The sequence below is a fragment of the Stenella coeruleoalba genome (assembly GCF_951394435.1).
Source record: "Stenella coeruleoalba genome assembly, chromosome: 18".
Taxonomy (NCBI): domain Eukaryota; kingdom Metazoa; phylum Chordata; class Mammalia; order Artiodactyla; family Delphinidae; genus Stenella; species Stenella coeruleoalba.
Window position 1 is genome coordinate 54,809,347 of NC_137164.1, and position 21,384 is coordinate 54,830,730.

The window sequence follows — 21,384 nt, forward strand, 5'->3', positions numbered from 1 at the left end:
ATTTTCTGGATATAAGATTTTTGGTTGACTGTTTTTGACACTTTATATGTGTCAACTCACAACCTTCTAGGCTCCATTCTTTCTAATGAAAGGCAATTGTTAATTTTATTGGGTTCCCTAGTATGTGATCAGTCATATTTTTACAAGATTTTCTCTTTACCTTTCTCTTTCAATATATATATATATTTTTTCTGTGATACATCTGGATATGGATCTCTTTGCCTTACTAGGGGAATCATTGACCTGGGTGTTAAATTAATATTTTTCATTGGATTTACAAAGTTTTCAGCCATTATGTTTTTGAATATTTTTTAGTTCCTTTCACTTTCTTCTTTCTTCCTGGAGCTCTAATTACACTTATGTTAGTGTTCTTAATGAAGTCTCACATTTCTGTAAGGCTCTGTTCATTTTTCTTGATTTTTTTTTTCTCTTTGTTCTTAGGTTCATAATTTCTACTGATCTGTTTTCAAGTTTGCTGATTCTTCTGCTAGCTCAGTTCTACTGTTTGGCATCTTTAATATACTTTTATTTTTTAAATTTTTGTATTTTTCCATTCCAGAGGTTCAGGATGATTTCTTTTTATAATTTCTATGTCTTTATTAATATGCTTTATTTGATTACACATTGTCATTTTACTTCTTTAAATATGGCTCATTTTATTTTTTTAAACTTAATTATATATTTGAGGTATTTATTCATCTGCTAAGTTTGACATGTAGGCTCTCTCAGTGGCAGTTATTATTGCCTGCTTTTTTCTCACATTTTACACTTTTGCTTCATTTGTCATAAAATTTTGTTGATAATCAGCCTTTCTAGATACTATTTTGTAACAACTCTGGACTGTTGTTGTTGCTGATTATTTGTGTGTGTGTGTGTGGTGTTTCTGTTTTTGTTTTGTTTTTCAGATTCTAGGCTGGACTATTCCAGTGAATCCTCCAGAATATCCAGCCTTGATGTCTTTCCTTAGAGGGTAAAGCCTTGGGCATGCACACAGTTGTCCTGGGATGACAGTGGTTTTAGCACAATTCTTTTTGACTGTCTCTCAGTCTCTCTGTTAGGATGTCTGTTCTGTTGTTGCTGTTACTCCCAGCCTTAACTAATTTCTAGCTGATTGCTCTATTGTTTTCAACAGTGCCCTGAGTCATAAATAGCTGCACACTCTGGTCCAATTAAATTCAGGCCTCTTTGCAGGGGTAAACTTTAGGTCTATTCTTTTTCTGACCGCAGGAGGGCTCTTCTTAGATGTCTCCTTCTGGTTCTTATACGTGTGTCTCTCCCTGGACAAAACTTCTCATTGCAAGTAGAGAATGAGAACAGTTGGCTCATTTCTCTTAGATTAATGCTCCTGCTTTATTAGAAGAGGACTGGAAGGTAACAGTAGCCTCTGATCTTTCTGACTTTTCCATACTGGCATGAGACTTCCACGTTACAACTGAGATGGTGATAGGGCAACTGTCACTCCTTTATTATTGGCCTACAGTGTCTGGGGTAGAGCTTCCACTTGAAAAGTGGAGGCTGGGTGGAGGAAGTGAGCCATAGAACTCTTGGCTAGTCTTGCCTGGAATAGAGGTTCTGAAATTCAAAGCTAGAGGGAGATGAGAAATGTTAGTGCCTGTCTCTCTCAGGGAGATAATGTAGCCCTAGACTGAGAGCGTGAGGCCTTTGTTCTTGCCTGCATTAACCCAGAGCAGAGGTTTGTCATGCTGAGCTGTGGAGGAAGGGAACAGATCTTGGCTCAAAGGATATAGACAGTGGCTGAGCTCATCCAGATTTAGTGTATTTTCCTGAATAAGTATTTCTTCATTTGCCATATGACCATAGGACAATTTTCAGAGACTTTAATTTGTTTTTATTATATTCACATGTTTTTATGGTTTTTTCTCTGGGGAGAGATTCCATGCAGCCTTTCATGTCAGCATTCCAGCAGTCATTCTCCAAGATAAAATATTTTTAAGGTGTCAGTACTATCCACCCCAAAGCAGAATTTTTTTGTGGAGACTGACAAACTGATTCTAAAATTTATATGTAAAATCTTAATAGAAACAACTAGTGTAGGAAAAATTTTAGAAAAAAAAGGAATAATTACATGACTGAATTTAAAGACTTGCAATGAAGTTCCAGTACTCAAGACAGTGTGTTTTTGGCATAGGCATAGATATACATCAATGGGAGTAGATAAAGGATCCAGAAATAGACCCACAATATATGGTCAACTGATAATTCACAGACATGCCAATATAAGTGTTTTGAACAAAATCACCAAATCAAATTAATATCCATATGGAAAAAATGTGTCAGTTGTTATCTCATGTAATATACAAAAATTAATTTGAAATTGTTCATAGCTCTAAATGTAAAGGCTAAAATTCTATACCTTCTAGAATACTACATAGGAGAAAATTTTAGGTTCCTTGATATAGGCAAACATCCATGACAGGTCACACACACATGCGTGCACTTGCACGCGCTCACACACACACACATACATAAAAGATAATATAAATGCACGTTAGGTATTTGGTTTATTGGCTCCTTATAATTGAGTTGTAAGGATTCTTTATATATTCTGGAATCAAGCATCTTTTTCAGATATATGTATTATCAAGATTTTCTCATTCTCTGTGTGGTAAATTATTCAAAATATTACATGTATTTTCTCAAAATTAAAAACCTGTTCTTCAAAAAATGCTCTTAAAAGTACTTGTATCCAGAATATATTGAGAATCCTTAAACTCAGGACAAAAGAAGATACCAAAACAGACACTCTACATCTTGAATTAGATGTTTATAATTAACAGTAACCCCAAACTGGGAAAAGTAAAATCAAATGTCCATCAATTAATGAAGAAACACATTTTCATATATTTATAATGTGATGTAGTATAAGCAAAAAAAAAATACTATAGATACATTCAATAATATGGATGAATCTCAACATTATGCTGAATCAAAGAATCCTAATATAAAATAGCACATACTGCTTTATTCAATTTATATGAAGTTTTAGAATAGTCAAAATTATTCTACAGTGACAGAGAATGGATCTGTGGTTGCCTGGGACTGAAGCTGTGAGAAATTGCAAAAAATAACTTTGTGGTGATTAAAATATTCTCTATCTTCATTGTTCTCATGATTAAATGTTTATCAAATGCATTTGTCAAAACACATGGAACTCTACAATTAAAATGAGTGCATTTTGTGTTATGTAAATTATATCTCAATGATGATGAATTTCCAAGGTAAAATAAACAAAAAAGTGAAAATAAAAAATGGTGCTTACAGAATCCGTCAGTGAGAAAACAGTAGTTATTGAATAACTAACCATGTTAACATCTGATCATTATGATTAGAAATCATAGTGATTTATTTTAGTAAAAGTAAAGGATCATATAATTCAGTTTGAGGGATTGGATATGCAAAAAGAAATGGAAATGTTTAAGAAAACTTACAAACACACTAAAAAAATTAAATACTAAACTTATATCAAGTAAAGAATCATGTCATTGATGTGTTAAGACTCTTTAGATTTTTCCTCTCCCTTTCTTCAAATATATAACCTCAGAATGAATAATTACAATGAACTCTGTAATTTCAATGTCTTTAAAAATGCTAAAAACTGAAATAAAAAGTCAGTCTAGACAACTTTCAAGAGATAAAGTTATTCACATTTTTATATAATTCAAAAGCTTAAAATATATGTTAATTCCAGTAAGCAAACTGACTTAAATCATTATTTCAATATATATATGTCAAGGTATATCAAACTATTATGATGAAACATGTACCTCTTCTGAAAGGTAAATCAAAATGATTAGCTTATATTTCAAGCAGTATTGTTCCAGTAATTTCATTTATAAGTTCTAAGAATGTAGTTTTTTGTTTTTAGTTTGGATGATTCCTAGAATCTGAAGACCAAAGGAGGAGTTTGCACTGTATTTTGAAAATCAAATTAAATGTTTTAAGAATGAAAAGTTATTTTGCACTGAAGGGGCTAAGAAAGAAAATACATTATCCCAATCAAGTGAGATGAATTTTGAAATTGAATCACAATTACTATTGTTTATGATAACAGTGTTCTTTCTATTTTTGAAACTCATTATTTTAAAGCTTCTGGTAGTTTATCCAACCAAATATCCCAGTTTTTTAAAGAAAGATATGATAAAACATATAATGATTTCTTAAAAAAAAAGTAAAAAGCATAAGGTACCTTGGCTTTTGCATTCAAAATAACAAATGCTTTCTTAAAAAGTATATTTTAAAGATAGTTAGGCCTTGGGCATAATTAAAAGGAAACACTAACTTCAAGAGGATTCTTTCAGCAATCTTCACAGCTGTCTTCCCAACACTGAATGCATAAATATCATTCTGGCACTATGGCATACATATAACAGCATTAACATACTGCTTTCTGACTAGCAATATTATTCATGATCTTCTACAATTAGTTGTGCTTAAAATGAAGACAGCTGTTAAAGTGGAATCTTTTATTATACACATATATTATTAAATTTGCTTCAAAATGGCAATAAAACTGTGAGTGATTTCCAAAGTAGAAGAGCTTCTTAAGAAAACAAACAAATACAAAAAAACAAGTATTTACTGAGCACTTTCTCTTAGCCAGGCATTTTGCTAAGTATATTATTATAAATTACCTCTAAGCCTCATAACAATACTTAATGTTGTTATTTTCTGCATTTTTAGAGAGGAGAATACTGAAGCGTTAAAATGACTTTTATCATTCTCTTAGAAAAGAAAGAAAAAAATAGGTTTAAAATTTTAAGTTGAATATTGATAAATAAGAAATTAATGTGTCTACTGGGTAAGTGAAGAGAAAATTAATCATTTTTGTCAAGTGTCTATTAAGTCAGGATTAGAAGAATATAATAAACTGAGAAGTGAAGACAGCAAACATGACCGAGAAAATTAAGAGTGACACACTGGAAGACAGAGCTAGATAATAAATGGTGGTGTAAGCAAATAGCCTTGAAGAGTAAAATGCTGCCCTTTATGTTAAAAGTATATGAGACAAATAGAAAATAGGAGTGAAATTATTTATGTTTAAATCATTAAGAATTGGATTACAAGAAAATAGAATTTCAAATATGGCGATGAATACCAAAATTAGATACTGGATTTAATATTGGTGTATTTTAGAGATCAGAATTTTGATATAGCTTGAAAACTTTGGCCGCTATGTCCGTTACGTATAACCTACTTAATACAATGGACAAATATTTGGGAAATAGTCCATATTACTATCAGTAAAATAAAATATGTTTTAAAACTGTTTTAGAAATAACTAAAACACATTTCTAATGTTGACTTCTGAACACTTCGTAAGGCTTAAATTGTGATACAAATGTGGTTACTGCAAATTCAGGTACATTCAATTACACATTCAAAGTCATTTGATTCTGCTAATAGTCATTGTATTACTATCATTCCTCCTGTTCCTTAACTCAGCAGGGAGTAGTATGGGTTTTCAATGTGAATTATGAGAATTCCTAGAATATCATGATCCACATTACTGTCCTGGAGTAGGGTATGCCAGTTATTATGTCATTTGCTCTTTCAGATTCAAGCAGCATTACATTTAAACTATCATTAAAATGTGAAATTTGAAGGAGACTATTCAAATGTAAGGGCCAAATTTGTATTTTATTTATACAAATTTTTATTTATATAAATTACTTATATAAATATTAAATTTATCATTTCTTCTGGCTTGGCACAGCATAGATAGTAATAATTTTTTCCTAGATTTTAATGACTTCATGTAGATCCATGGGAAATAATAGTATTGAAGCCAAATCCAGCCTCTATACCCAGACACCAGATTAAACCTCGGAGACAGAGTTTTGGGTGAAGTAGAAAAGAATTGCTTTGTTAGGCAGAGGGGGGCCACGGCAGGCTAGTGCCCTCAAAACTGTGCCTCACGACCTGGAGCGGGTAGTGAGTTTTATAGCAATGGTTCAAAAAGGGCGTGATCAGCTCATGGACATTCTTCTGAGGGCTGTTTGTGAGGTAAGTGGGAGTCAGCGTCATAAACCTTCTGGTTCCAACTGGTCTGGGGTCTAGTGCTTCTGGGCAGCATACCATTAAATTCTCCCACCTGGTGGGGGTTTTAGTATCTGAAAAACAGCTCAAAGATATAGTTATATATATCCCTTGAGGGGAAACCAGGGCCCTGCCCCAAGGCTGCACTATTGTTTCTTTTGACCTTTCCTCCCTTATCTCCACATTCCCTAATTAACATCTGTTTGATCCTGACCCTTGGAACTCAGGGAACGTCATGGAGGCTGAATGAAGCCTATTTCCTGTATCAAGAAGTGGGGGACACAGAAAGAGTTTTGTGCCCAGGAGCCCCACGGTTTCTGCTTGGTATCAGTATCATATGTTGAACAATGTTTAAAGTTGGCAAGCTCTTTGTCATCAAAGTATTAGCCTTGACATACCCTTCATCTATATTTGTGCTGCAGCCCATAGAATTCTAGGTGCAAGGATGATTATTTTCATTATTCTTTCCAACTGCTTTTTTTCTTTTTGGCCAATAGTAATGTTTAATAGCTGTTTGGTGAAAACTACAGTCACATTAAATTCACTTCAGTGAACACTGAGTAATTACCAAGAGTAAGACACTCTAGGCTTAAAGAAAAATTAACAGACAAAGAAGTAAATATGTCACAGTAGAACACAAATCTTTAATTAGTTGATTGATACAAAGATGAGTAAGGGAGAATACTTAGTTAAGGGAAAAGACAATGATATATTAGCTTCTAAAGAACTGAGTTAGCATAGTGAGAAGTGCTTCTTCACCGGTATCCCTGCCACCTACACAACCCCTGCCACCTGAGCTCCAAGATGACCTTTCTAACCCAACCATTCCTAGACATCACCAAAACTACCCTCCCCCAGTTCCAAGCTATTGTCAATTCTCATTTACACATCTCAAATAATGCCCTATATTATCTACCTCACCATTAGTTTTCCCCTCTCCAATACAGTCTCTAGATTGCCAGGAGAGTTATCTTTCTCTTCATCTAGATTAGAACACACACACATCCACACTATCTGATATGCAACCTCAGCTTTTCAGGCAAGTCTTTCCTGGGTCAATTTCCCCTAAAATAAATTTCATTGCATTATGAGTTTCTCTGACATAGAACTTGCTTACATTTGTCTTTGATTAGTATTAGTCTCCTCCACTAGACTATAATCTCAGTAATCACAAGGGCTATTTTTAGGTTCAACTCTGTGCAACAAGTAGTCCTCAACCTGATTTCCACTCTCGTTGAAGTTATTGGCAAGAGATGGAGTAATTAGACCAAGGCTTTATACTTGGTTACCTCTCACTAAATACATACAAAAATAAATGAAAAAAATGAATATCCATTAAATATCCCAAGACTAAAACATGGTCTCATTTATACAGGAATCTAGGCTGAACATTTTAACTCCCAAAAAAGGAAATCCATGGGGAAAAATAGGAGTTAAAAGCCATCAACTTTCATAAATGGTCTGAGATATGGGGGCAAGTCCTACTAAAATTCCAGTAGCCACAATATGAGGAAGCAAACAAATTACCAGTTGACAAATAGCAGTAAATGCCCAATTCGTTGAAAACACTACTTATTACAGAGTAGTATAGAGAAAAAGGTGCTTTTTGGTGACCAAGAAATGATACGGCTGTGGAAGAACTAGAAGCAAAAATATCACGGGAAGATAGTGCTGATATACTTCAACAACATTGCCTATGTCAAGATAAAACCATGCAACTCAGATTGGGACTTGAACCCACGTTCTTTTAACTGAGATCACACAGCTGGTCTCAGGACTTAATGAAGCTCAGGTTCTTGATATCTCATCATAGAAAGAACTCAGTGAGAGACAAAGTGATGGGTAAGAAGTGGATTTATTTAGAGAGAAACACACTCCACAGACAGAGTGTGGGCCATCTCAGAAGGCAAGAGAGGCACCAGGGTTTGGGGTTGTCAGTTTTTATAGGGGTGGTTAATTTCATAGGCTTATGAGTGGGAGGAGTATTCTAGCTGTTTTGGGGAAGAGGTGGGGATTTCCAAGAATTGGGCCACCGCCAATTTGTTGACATTTTATGGTCAGCATTGGAACTGTCATGGCACCTGTGAGTGTGTCATCTAGCATGCTGATGTGTTACAGTGAGGGTATACTGAGGCTCAATGTCTAGTCGAAGTCTCATCTGCCATCTTGCACTTAGTAGGTTCTAACCATTTATGTCATGTCCTATGGCTATGTCATTCTTTTAAAGGTTGTGCCCTGCCCACTGCCCTCCTGTTTCAAAACCATTACTTAATTTTATGACAATAAGAGTGCTTGGCTGCAATGAAGTACTCTTTGTAAATCCCATTCTTAAATCTATAAATGACCAGCAGTAACCGGCATTTATCAGGATGACAGCATTGAGCAATTCCTCTAGAAAGAGCTAAGGGAGGAAAAGTTGAACTTGCATCAAGTAGCATATGTGTATGGAGGTAATAGTGGAAGAATGGGTTATTCACATCTTCTCAGCTGCATTTCTTCCAGTCAGTGGTTTCAAACAGGAGGGCAGGGGGCAGGGCATAACCTTTAAAAGAAAGTATTTTATCTCCTTATGGAGATAAAATTTAGGAGATATTCTAAGGATGATGATGGAAGTTAGGAAGTGAGATGCACTGAGGTAAAAGTCAACTGTGTGGGAAAGTGAGATGTTGACATAAGATATAGTAATAAAATAGTCATAGGACTCAACCATACACAGAATTCAAATAATTAGGTTGAAAGAAGAAAACAGGCAGGTAGGGTCTGAGAGGTTCATTAGCCAAATAACAGAGAGATACTGAGAGGGAAAAAGAGAGAAAGGGAAAGAGGAAAATTATTTGCTGGAAGTAGAATGATTTCTGGAAGGAATACTAGACAGAGATCAAAAAGATTAGAACAGAAGAAAGCTCATTGGATTTCTCAACTAAAAAAATGGAAAGCAAATTTCTACCATGTATTTAAATAGAAGTTTTCTGGATCAATTTTATTTTCCATCTCACGACAATGGCTGTCATAGTAAATACACTAGACATTTGGGGGATAATGGAAAGTAACACAGATGTGGAAGATGAGCACAAAGTGGCTTATTCTTCATGTATGTATTAGACAGACCCTTGATGGCTTTTGATTTTATGTTCTCATCACAGAAATGTGTTTAATCACAGAAGAGTTATCCTATCCAGTATCAACAAGCATATGATGGAAGCAAATGTGGAATTGGACTAATAGAAACATACTTTGAATGCTTTGCTGAACTAGCAACAGCTGTCTTAGAGTAATGGTTCAAGGAGTTGCAGGCCTCGGTCATCAGCATTTATAGTGTTGTTCCCTGAAGCAATAATATTTTCAAGCATTATTTTGGCAACGACACCCTTACAATTTTATTGTAAATCTTTTTTTTTTAAATTAATTTATTTCTGGCTGTGTTGGGTTATTGTTGCTGCACGCGGGGTTTCTCTAGTTGCAGTGAGCAGGGCTACTCCTTGTTGTGGTACGTGGGCTTCTCATTGCGATGGCTTCTCTTGTTGTGGAGCACAGGCTCTAAGCGTGCAGCCTTCAGTAGTTGTGGTATGTGTGCTCAGTAGTTGTGGCTTGCAGGCTCTAGAGCACGGGTTCAGTAGTTGTGGTGCACGGGCTTAGTTGCTCTGCGGCATGTGGGATCTTCCCGGACCAGGAATTGAACCCGTGTCTCCTGCATCGGCAGACGGATTCTTAACCACTGTGCCACCAGAGAAACCCACCCTTACAATTGTAAAAAACTCACTGGTTTTAAAATACACCAATTAACTAATAATTTCATCCTGTATGCCTCAGCTTTTTGAATTCCTAATGTAAACTGCTTTAAAGGAGAATTGCTTCATTTTGGGCATATGATGTTCACCTTACTTTAACAAAGATTTGTACTGTTGAACCATATTCAATGTGACCAAGAATTGTAAGGAAAAATGTATGACTATTTTATGCTGAGGCTCATCAGCTTTCCCTTTAATCCAGAAAACTAGATAAAAGTTCTTAATTTACTAACTGGAGAGGATTATAAGTTTGTTCAAGGGGGACACTTGGAATGAAGAAGGAAAAGGCAAAAGGCGAAGGTTTAAACAGATGTGAAAATGTTAAAAGTTCAGTGTTCTACAGTGCAAAGTAATAAAAATATTGAAAGTGGACAGAAAAAATTAGAGTATAATGCCCTGGAAAAGAATGGCATAATGCTTCCTGTTCTCTAGGGACCTAATTATGTGCTCTTCTGTATGGTACGCCTTAAGTATTGACAGGCAGGCTGTTTGTATTTGGTTCTTAATTAAAGACTCTCCTCTCACACCCCTAAAAATATTTATCAAAGATATCTTTCTACTCTAACAAGCATACTGTGAAGCCACATGTTGGGAGGCAAAAAAAATTGAAAAAATAAAGAAAGTAGAGTTTAAATATCTTCACAGACTAGAAAAGAGAAACTTTCTGTAATTTTCAAGGCAAAAAATCTTCGCATTTATCTCTCTAGGTTTCCAGTCATTTTTTTTATATATTTCCCATATTGCACATAAAGATCAATCATGTATTTCTAAACTCCCCAAATTGCATCTATGGTGGTAACTTTTATCAAAAATTGTAATCTTGGGATAAGCTTTATGAAAACAAATTTCACTCTTCAGTTTCTTTGATGAATGCTTTTAATTCAATTTTCATGTAGAAATTCCTAAATATTTTAAATTTATGTGGCACATGGAAATAAACAGGAAATGGACAATTTTCTAATTGTTATCTAGTTCATTCTAGTAATAGTATCATGTCTTGGGAGTGTTTTATCAAAGAAAAGGAGCACCACTAATAACCCATGGAATGTTATGCAATATCTTGAATCCATGAGGGATTAAATAGTGAGGAGTAGGAATATCAGCAATAGAAATAATTTCAGGAGTATATTTGAGCCTCAGACAAGTTGTTACTTTATGTCAATAACTTCGCTATAGACATTTTAAGGCACATTACTTAACTCTCATGTAAGCAACAATTAATATATTTATACCCTCATTTTATATAGGCCAGAATTTGAACAGTCTATCAGACTGTAAAGTAGCATTCTTAAAAATTTCACTTCTTGGGCTTCCCTGGTGGCGCAGTGGTTGAGAGTCCGCCTGTCGATGCAGGGGACACGGGTTCATGCCCTGGTCTGGGAAGATCCCACATGCCGCGGAGCGGCTGGGCCCGTGAGCCATGGCCGCTGAGCCTGCGCGTCCGGAGCCTGTGCCCCGCGGCAGGAGAGGCCACAGCAGTGAGAGGCCCTTGTATCGAAAAAAAAAAAAAAAAAAATTTTCACTTCTTAAGTGTTTAGAGCTAGCCGTTAGTGGAGAAAGCTCTGTCACAAAAACATCGTTAAGCAGAACAATCCTTCTTCTTGGCTCCTTCTAAATATATTAAGCATTATTTGATTGGTTTGGAAGAGATCTGATTGTTTTTATTGCTGCTATTGATTCAACCATACCAGTCTAACTAGGATATGATTTTTAGCAAAATTTTTTTTTAGCTTTGTGTATTTTTTGTATTCTACTTTCCTTTGTATCTCTCTTGTTTTTTAGTATTTAATTACTTAATTGCTCATAAGAATTTGCATCACTCCAAATCATCTGTTTACCTATTTGAGCACATTTGTGCAGGATTATTTTGTTTTTTGAAATCACAAAATATTTTAAATTATAAAATATAATGATATTTAAGAGCTGTAAAACATTAATGGTTTCCCCAGAGATGGGCTAAAATATTGATAAGGATTCTCAAAATATAGATCTTTCTGAACTAGACAATAGAAGAATATATTTATAGATTTTCTTGGGTGGAGAAAGGCATGTTACAGCCATATATCCCCCACTGTCAAAGCCTACATTTCAGGTGATTGAAGAATTTTCACTAAATTATTCCGTGTTCTAAAGAAAAGACAAAACAGATCTATGCATCTGTGGAAGACTTAAATCATTTCAACTAGCAAAGCTCTCTGCTCTTCACTGCAAATGTCTTTCCAGTGTACTTTTACTATGGTGACATTTGGCTGAAATGGGACCATTGGGATCCATACACACTATCAAATGTGAGTAAAATTTTTCCTCTTAATGTTAACATGTTTTCCAGCCCTTTCTTATAATTTCATACTGAAAAGAAAAAGCCAAATTTTCCTGATTTCTCTCCCAGGTGGACGTAATTTTAAGTATTTAATTCTGTGAATGTAAGTTACTCTTCGAATGTAAATATAGAATTAGAATCACAGAAACAAAATGGTGAAAAGCCTTTGAGAGGTCACCAAATTTATCTGCCTATTTCCAATAAGTTGGCCTCTTCAGCAATCTGAGCATATATTTATCTACATTCTTTTAAGTAAGATATCTCCAGAGAAGAATATTATATAAGCAAACAAAAACCCTGAAGAACAATCCCTGAGAAATTTCTGTAGTTACTTTTTCAGCCACTTTAAACCATTGGATTTCAAAATGTTTTCACCAAGACTCCCAACATTAGAAAGCAAAGCAAAACAAAAACAAAAACAAAACAGTTTCATTCTTTCTGTCTCTCTCTCTCTCTCTCTCACACACACACACACACACACACACACACACACACACACACACTCACAAGCTAACCTCTTTTCTAAGATGTATTCTATTTCCCCTTTATTTCCTTTCTCTTCCACTTTCCTTTCTTCTGTTCTCTCATTAGTTAGATATAATAACAGTAGTTTGAAAATTACCTCTTTAACCCAGGGATAGTAATTAGGTAACTTCTTGAGACAGATATTTATTTATTTATTTATTTCATTTATTTATTTACATCTCAAATTGGGAACTGAGCTGTCCTACGCCAATGTTAGTCTTTATAGCTAACATTATTATGAAACCATGCAACTCAGGTGGGACTTGAACCCATGTTCTTTTAACTGAGATCACACAGCTGGTCTCAGGACTTAATGAAGCTCAGTGTCTTGATGTCTCATCACAGAAAGAACTCAGTGAGAGACAAAGTGATGGGTAAGAAGTGGATTTATTTAGAGAGAAACACACTCCACAGACAGAGTGTGGGCCATCTCAGAAGGCAAGAGAGGCACCAGGGTTTGGGGTTGTCAGTTTTTATAGGGGTGGGTAATTTAATAGGCTAATGAGTGGGAGGAATATTCCAGCTATTCTGGGGGAAGAGGTGGCGATTTCCAGGAATTGGGCCACTGCCCACTTGTTGACCTTTTATGGTCAGCCTTGGAACTGTCATGACGCCTGTGGGTGTGTCATCTAGCATGCTGATGTGTTACAGTGAGGGTATACTGAGGCTCAATGTCTAGTGGAAGTCTCGTCGGCCATCTTGGACCTAGTTGTGTCTAACCATTTATGTCGTGTCCTATGGCTATGTCATTCTTTTAAAGGTTGTGTCCTGCCCCCTGCCCTCCTGTTTCAATTATGTTTAATGCAAAATGCTCATGCATAAGGTGCCACACATCAAGAAACAAAAAGGACTTCTTTATATGTTCCTTTCGTACATGTTAGTACTTGGCATTTGTTTCAGGTTGGCTTTGAAGAGTAGTACTGCAGAAGGTTGATACTGAGTATGTCTTTAACCTCAAAATACATGTATGGTATATTGTTTTCTCTTTTAGTAAATCTTTGTCATCATTCTAGGCTAATTCAGAATTTGACTATTACTTTAAAATCAAGAAAATAATTAAAGGGTGACATATTTTAAGTGGTGTGTCTGTGCATATTTGCTTTAACTAACAAATTTTGTTAGAATTGCCAGTTAAAAGAGATATAAACAAGACAAACCCAGGATGTTTTGATCGAAGATTTATCATTTGATAGCACACAATTAAAATAAATTATGTCCTTAAAAGTGTTATGTTCATTTGGAAATGATACTGTAGTGGAATAACGATTCAAGCACTTGAAGAATGTTTATACGTCAAGCACTAAAATTATTTATTTTTCATGCTTTTTCTTCTCCTTGCCTTATGTTCAGTATGTAAGAATGATTTGTATTTTTGGCAATATTACAATATTACCTTCTTTTTGAGAGGAGAGAGTAAATTAACTGATTAGAAATCCCCATTCTATATTTCCTAGAAGAATGACAACCTTATTAGAAGAATATAATGCATTTGAATTGACTTGAATATGATTAAATTTAACTGCAGCCCATGTTTTCCTTTGAACAAAAGCTTACAAAAGGAAAAATACGTAACAGAAAAAAGTTTGAGTATGGTTGTTTCTGTGACATGTTCTCTGAAATGTGAGTTGCAGGTCCATAGTGCAATGTATTCAATCTAAGCAAAAATTATCAGCAATGGGGCTTCCCTGGTGGCGCAGTGGTTGGGAGTCCGCCTGCCGATGCAGGGGACACGGGTTTGTGCCCTGGTCCGGGAGGATCCCGCATGCCGCGGAGCGGCTGGGCCCGTGAGCCAGGGCCGGTGAGCCATGGCCGCTGAGCCTGCGCGTCCGGAGACTGTGCTCCGCAATGGGAGAGGCCCGCGTACCGCAAAAAAAAAAAAAAAAAAAAAAAAATTACCAGCAATGGTTTAGAAGATGGACTATTTATTTATGCCATTTCTCAGAAATTATCTAACTTATAAATTCATCAAAACTATCTTTGAGAGTGTTCACTGTCTTTTGTATAAGTTCATTTCCTAAAATAATGCAAATGCACAAACAAAAATATTTCCAAATTCTTGCAAAATAAGCATTCATTCATTACTTTAAAGAATTAAATTTGAGGTTTCCTATTAAGGTGTTTAACTTAATAATCATTTTCTCATGGATGATGACTCCAAAAAGAACATGAAAAAATTTGAACTTTTAATGCTTCTAAGCATATGATCTTTTAACATTTAAATGCATTTTTCTTCAGATTTAATATTCTACTTTCCATGAAACACAGAAATTATACTTGCTATATATATATATCAAATAGATCATCCTTTTCTCATATTAATTACATCATCTGTCAGATAAAATTAATTGAAATATATTTTAAAAAAACAAATTGAACTAATTAACAATAGAATTAAATTTTACTTTTACAAACAGTTGCATAGCGCAGACAGCAGTGACAGATCTGCCCCATTGCTCTGGGCTGGAGGAGCTAAGGATGGCGCCACTTTTTTTTAGTATTGACCTTTCGGTTTTCATTACACACATGTTGATGGGCTGGAGGAGGGAGGGCATGAGAAAGACTGAGCAGCCAGTAGTCTGAATCCTCTCACTAAAGAAATGTGCCCGCTTGCCCACCCACCACTCTGCTTCTCGCTCACTCTGCCCACTTTCCAGTTCTACCTCCAGTTGCTGTTGACGGTGGAGCTGCCCTTACCTCAGCTAACCCAGCTTGGCTCTGTGCTTGTCCTGGTAGCAGCTTTACCCAATGAGACTTGTTCAGCTTCTCACACACATCCTCTCGGATAGAAAGGTGACTGTGTCATTCCCAGAGGAAGTTGTTTGGGGCACTCTCCCTAGCTTCTTTGCTGATCCAAGGTCAATACTCTTTGCCAAGAGTTGGGTGAAAAGAGTCCTGCTACTGCCCTTCACAAAACAAGCTAGTGGAGCTGGGGCTTCTTTTCTTCCAGTGTCACCCTGTGCCCCACAGGCAGCTGGGCCTGTGTCCTGGCAGTTTCCTAGGGCTGCCTGATCTTTTTGCACCTGTCAAACTCTAGGGGCTCTGTCTGTGGTCCCTTTTCTCTGAATCTCTCTTCATCCTTTTATTCTACCAGATGTCTTATTTAATATTGCTTATGGACTATTTACATGAGGAGAGGAAGTGAAAATAAATCTATAAATATATTTTTAGTAGGGCTTCCCTGGTGGCACAGTGGTTGAGAGTCCGCCTGCCAATGTGGGGGACACGGGTTCGTGCTCCGGTCCGGTAAGATCCCACATGCCACGGAGCGGCTGGGCCCGTGAGCCATGGCCGCTGAGCCTGCGCGTCTGGAGCCTGTGCTCCGCAACAGGAGAGGCCACAATAGTGAGAGGCCCGTGTACCGGAAAAAAAAAAATATATATATATATATATATATATATTTTAGTAGATACAACTTTAATAAAATGTTATTTTCTTGTTTTGTGAAGATGAAAGATCAGTTATAAAAATTATAAAGTTTTCTTTATGTAATTAATTCTTATAATTGTTGCTAAATTTTTGTAATTGTTGAAAATCATCTGCTATGATTTTCTTCCATTTGCCATTTTCATTCAAAGTCTTTATGTATTTTTGCCTTTTGAAAAATCTTTTAACGTCTAGTTTGAGCCCTATTTCCATGCTGCTTGTTTCAGCCTCTGTTGATCCCCCTTTTTCTAGTCTCCTATAGCCCTTGCTCATTAATTTTGTGTTACTGTCTTTCAATATATGTTGTAATTAGCTAAGGTAAGAATCATTAAAAAAATGACAGTCTGAAATATGATGAAATTTTATTTTACATTTTCTTTTACTTTACATGGTTTTCCCTCTCAGAGTTTTCACTGTTATTATTGCTAAATGTTGAGGCTCACTGTCATGAGCCTTTAACTAGGAAACTTCCCCAAAGCTAATATTAGTCAACATTGGAACACATGGTGCTTCTTGAACTTTAGCATCAAAAGAAATTAATAATTTACCCTGAATGATATCGCTAGTCATCACCGGGCAGGAAATTTCTGGTTTTATTGCTCTCAATGTGAACTGTGGCAGTGAACTACTAAATCATGGCCACCTCGGGTTATATGTCTTTTTTCCTTTCCTTCTTTAGAACAGCACATTAAGCAACTCAATTCAAATTACGTGTCATTCTAATTGGAACTGGATAGCAGTTAGCTTTTATGTGGCAAAATGTCAAGTACATTTTTTTTACTCATCAAAAGGAATTTGTCAAGAGAAGTCTATGGCTTCCTATAAATTACAGTTGTTGCTATTAATTTGGTCTCTGTTTCAATTAGCTTATGAACTACTTTAACTATGGGAAGAATAACACCGAGGAAATTCAAGAACTAACAACTTTTTTTGTCTCTTGACAGAACATCACTTCTTAAGAGTCAAGTTCAGTGCAAGTTCCAATTCAAATAAATAGATGTTCCCTGTTGTATAAAAACAGAAAAATCTTAAATACTAAAGTTGTATATCTTTCTCACTTTAGCACCAGTTTCCCCATTTATATTAATGAAAACTATTATGTTTATAAACTCTTTCATAAAATAGCACAATAAGTCTAATACCAAAGAACTAAATAACAGACAAAAAATTGCATAAGCACAATTCATATTATCTTCCTCCACATGCATAAGTGAATAACTCTAGCTCCGTGTAAATTATACTTAAAAGTAATTTTTTTAGAAAACTATAGATCTCCTTTTCTTTCCCTTCCTCTCTCTTTCTTTCTTCTCTGTCCATTTCCTTTCTAATGTAATAGTAAAAACTTTTGAATTATTGAATTTTAGTGACAGTTTGGAGAAATGTGGAACAAAACATGTTTACTAATAAACCCAAATAAGTTTGGTATCTCTTTAAAAAGAAGCCAAAAGTGGATAAACCTATGATGTTCAGTAATTAATGTTCAGTATTTCATCTTTTGGAATTGATCTAGATATTCAATGAATATCCATCATTTAATTTATCTCAGTGTAACTTTAAGATTTTAAGTTACCAAAATGATTTTGGAAACTATTTTTAAGTAGACGTAACAGAAAGCATAACTACTGTTGAAAATTCATTTATAAACTTTTATATATATTTAATTTACTTGTTAACAATTTTGTTTAGATTATTCATGACAATTTCATGACATATTAAATAGCTAGTCATCATCTTAAGTTATTTTTATTGCTCACAGATTCTATAACAGATAACTTGAGCTTGTTTGACTTTTAATAAATCTAGGTAGAATTAAAGTTGTATGCCTGCATTATTTTTAGTACTAGTAACTCTAAAGACATCCCTGTTTTAAATAAACCAACAAACTTAAGTAAACTTTGATTTACTGAAGATTATCCTAGATCATATGAACTTGAAAAACATGTGGGTTAGTCTCTGTATTTCTGAGAATACACTTAATTTATTTAAAAATTTTTCTTTAAGCCAATTAAATATAGATTTCTGTAAATTAATTTTGGCAATACTATCTGTTGGCAGAAAAATACTATACATCAATGCATATATGCATAGACATACCTAAACATACAGACAGATACAGAGATCGTTTGCTTTCATTTTTCACTAGTAATGAAAGAATAGTTGGATCCAAATTGTGCTTCTGGCAGACAGAATAAGTTAAGATTAACTACTCAGATGTCTTAAACTTTTTACTAATAACTGTGGAGAAGACTTTTAAGATTTCTGTTTTGTTTGTTTTCCTCATTTCCAAATGGCCTTCCCCCCACCGGCTCCCCTTTTTTTTCTTTTGATAAGAATTACCAGGGTTTCTAGAGAAGACCAGGTAGAACATTTACATCTCAAAGGCACAGAGAAAGAATGCGACTTCTGCCAATAAGTACTTCTGTTTCCTAAGGCCAGAATTTTTACAATACCTATAAGCCTTTTGAGGTGAATAGGGGAGGTTTTGCGATTGGGAAAAAGAATAGTTGGGCTTTTTCTGTTCTTGTAAAGACTCAGTTTATGAGTTAAGTTTTGTCGACTGAAAAAAAACAGCACAATGTGAGAGTTAAGTTTTATCTGGGACAAAATGAGGACTATGGCCCAGGAGGCAGCATTTCAGATAGCGCTGAGAAACTGCTCCTAAGAGGTAGAGGGGAAGGACAGTATATATGTGATTTTGGTGAAGGAGGGGTACATTCAATCAAGAACACGTTTTTTGCAGAAGCTGTGTCTCCTCAGACAATACATTTCCTAGTGTTAGACAAGAGCCCAATCTTGGGCCCTGGAAGGGATCCCCCTTCCTGTAACAGTTGCTGTTAGTCTCATGAAGGTTTCTGCTAGTCACAAGGAGCAGACAGCACCATTAATGATTCTAGTGTTTTTCTAGATATAAAAAGATGCAAGAATTGGACTCATAAAATCTCCTGAAAATATCTATCTGAAGGCCTGTTCTGCCAGTTTTTCTCAAGCACACAGTACTGAATTCCTGATCTCTACTCTGAACTCCCTTCAGGGTGTGTTGAAGGTCAGAGGTTTCATTAGCTTGTGATTTAATCCTCATAGAGGCAGACGGCAAGCGCCAATTTTTAGGTGGCAGTTGTACAGGTCATCCTCAATTTGTAGGAAAGTGTTTTTAATTCCTCAGAAAATTGGGTTGCAACCTGAATGATATCAAGGGGTGACCAAACATCCTACCACACTATTATTATGGAACCAAGTTCATTTGCCTGACAACGCGCAGCAAGTCAAACATTGAAACACCTAGGTTTGCAGCAGAGAAAAGTTTTATTCACAAGGCAGCCAAGGGAGAAGGTGGAGAACAAATCTCCCTGAAGGTGAAGGGATGAGGGGTATTTATAACAAAGCTGAGGCATGGGGATCATGGAGAAAGGTGATTGGAGATGAGAAAAAGGTGAGATAATCATCATTATGCCCAGGTGCAACTAACTTGCATGCTTCTTCGTGGGGCACAGGTTCAGAAATAGTGAGTTACCGCACTCTGAGGGTGGAATTTTTGGCCCTCTGCCTTCAAAAGGTCATGGATCGGACACTCCCACTTGCCCAGTTGGAGGATCATTGGTCCCAAACCAGTCTTAATGAGTTCGAGCTGGAACTGGACACAGCTGACTCCAAGTTCCTGAAAAAAACAACTCAGCCACACATCTTATTGTTGAGGCTACGTGTTGCTCGGAGGACATGCAAGTTTTTGTAAAAACAAAGCTAGCTTTATCCGTGAAGGCATGTTATGATCTATTATTTACTAATGGCTAACTGTTGACTACCCTCCGTTTCATTATCTTTAGTTTCCTTCTTTCTGTCAGGGAGAAGATCTTCAGAGTCTGGATTTGGAAAGAAAAGGACGACGTAAAATTTTACCTTCCTTTCTCAACCGGGCAATGCAGAGATCTTGGAGAGCCGACCCGGGTAAGTGCTGGCTTCTGCTTGTTTTCCCCAGGATCCCACCTGCAGGGTCCTGAGCAAGTGGGTTTAAAGTAAAACATGTAGCTCTGGTATCAACTAGAATTTGGCAAGATTTTCCATTAATTTTTAGTTTCTCCTTGGTTATTTAAGAGAACAACTGGAAACAGTTTATTGGAGAATCTCTTTGAGTTTGTCAACCCTGGGAGGGGCCCAAATGGGGGTCATCCTTTGAGGGTAGATACCGGCTGATCAAATTGGTATGGAAGGATTTGACAAAACTTCCTAGGACAATATGTTTTCCCAATGTTCTGGTTGATTGCAAATGAGACACAAATTTCTGGGCCAGTGTTTTGATGATGGACCCCTAGGGGCATGCAGTGGGGGAGGCCCAAGGTGTTGCTTCAGGTTACTGGCTTTGGAGTTGTTCTAGTTGTAAAACCACTAACTTGGTGGACGGTTTTGTGGTTTCTTCAGAGTGGAAAGGCAATTATTATAGAGGATTAGTGACTGAGTATTCAGATAAAGGAGGAGAGAGGAGAGTAGTTGGAGTCACATCAGTCTTAACAGTGTTTTGTTTCAGGTACCTCTTGTGTCTTTAATTTTTTATTAGCCTTTTGTAATGAATCTTTTAATGAAGCTATTTTGGAGTCTTGAAGCCTTTGGGAAGCGTCTGCGTGCCAGTTAAAATAGATATTCCATTCTGTTTGTTTGATTTGGGAAAGCTTGCTTTCAAGTGTGCTTTTTACATGAATGATTGTGTCTAATTGGAATGTTCTCCATAATGGCTATTGTAATTCTAGGTTGTCTCACTAAGATTTGCCATTTTTGTAGATGCTTCAACTTCTGGAGTTCTTAGACATAAAATAAGCAGTTGTGCTGGAAGGCGGTATGCTCAGTCTTTGAAACTTGAAGATCCCATTTCTTTAGCTAAAGCCTTGGAGCCAAATTATTACCAAAGAGCAATCTGCTCCTAGGTAGGAGATTTTGTGGTGTTTTACAGTGTACCTCATTGCATGGAAATTTTCTTGAGGTTGGCAGGTGACCTAGGGTCAATCTAACCCCGTCTGTGACCGGCTTATCTAGCATGGGAGTCTTAGAGTTAGGTAGCAAGTGCTCTAACAGTTTTCTTTGCATAGCCACCAGTATTTCAGCTTTGCCTTCCAAGATTCCCATTAGCAATAGATCCATTATTCCTTTCATAAAATGATTTCTTTATTTTGACATATGCTCTTATGGCTTTTAATACTGTGACTTGTGCCTACTAGGATTTTGATTTTGATAATCAAACAGTCTGAATCTCTTGTCTTAGTTTATTTCCAAAGTCCCCAAGTG

At 36.0% G+C, this 21,384-nt stretch overlaps 1 protein-coding gene across 2 annotated transcripts in view; it reads left to right on the forward strand.

The window, feature by feature from the left end:
* Positions 1-21,384, forward strand: part of LOC307176748 (uncharacterized protein) — a 580,566-nt gene that overhangs the window by 234,754 nt on the left and 324,428 nt on the right. For both annotated transcript variants that reach the window (XR_013824880.1, XM_079903151.1), the window contains exon 4: positions 19,953-20,055. Coding sequence is in view for 1 of the 2 variants with exons in the window: in XM_079903151.1 (XP_079759277.1) it covers positions 19,953-20,055 (103 nt within the window). In the remaining variant the exon portion in view is untranslated. The remainder of the gene's footprint in view (positions 1-19,952; positions 20,056-21,384) is intronic.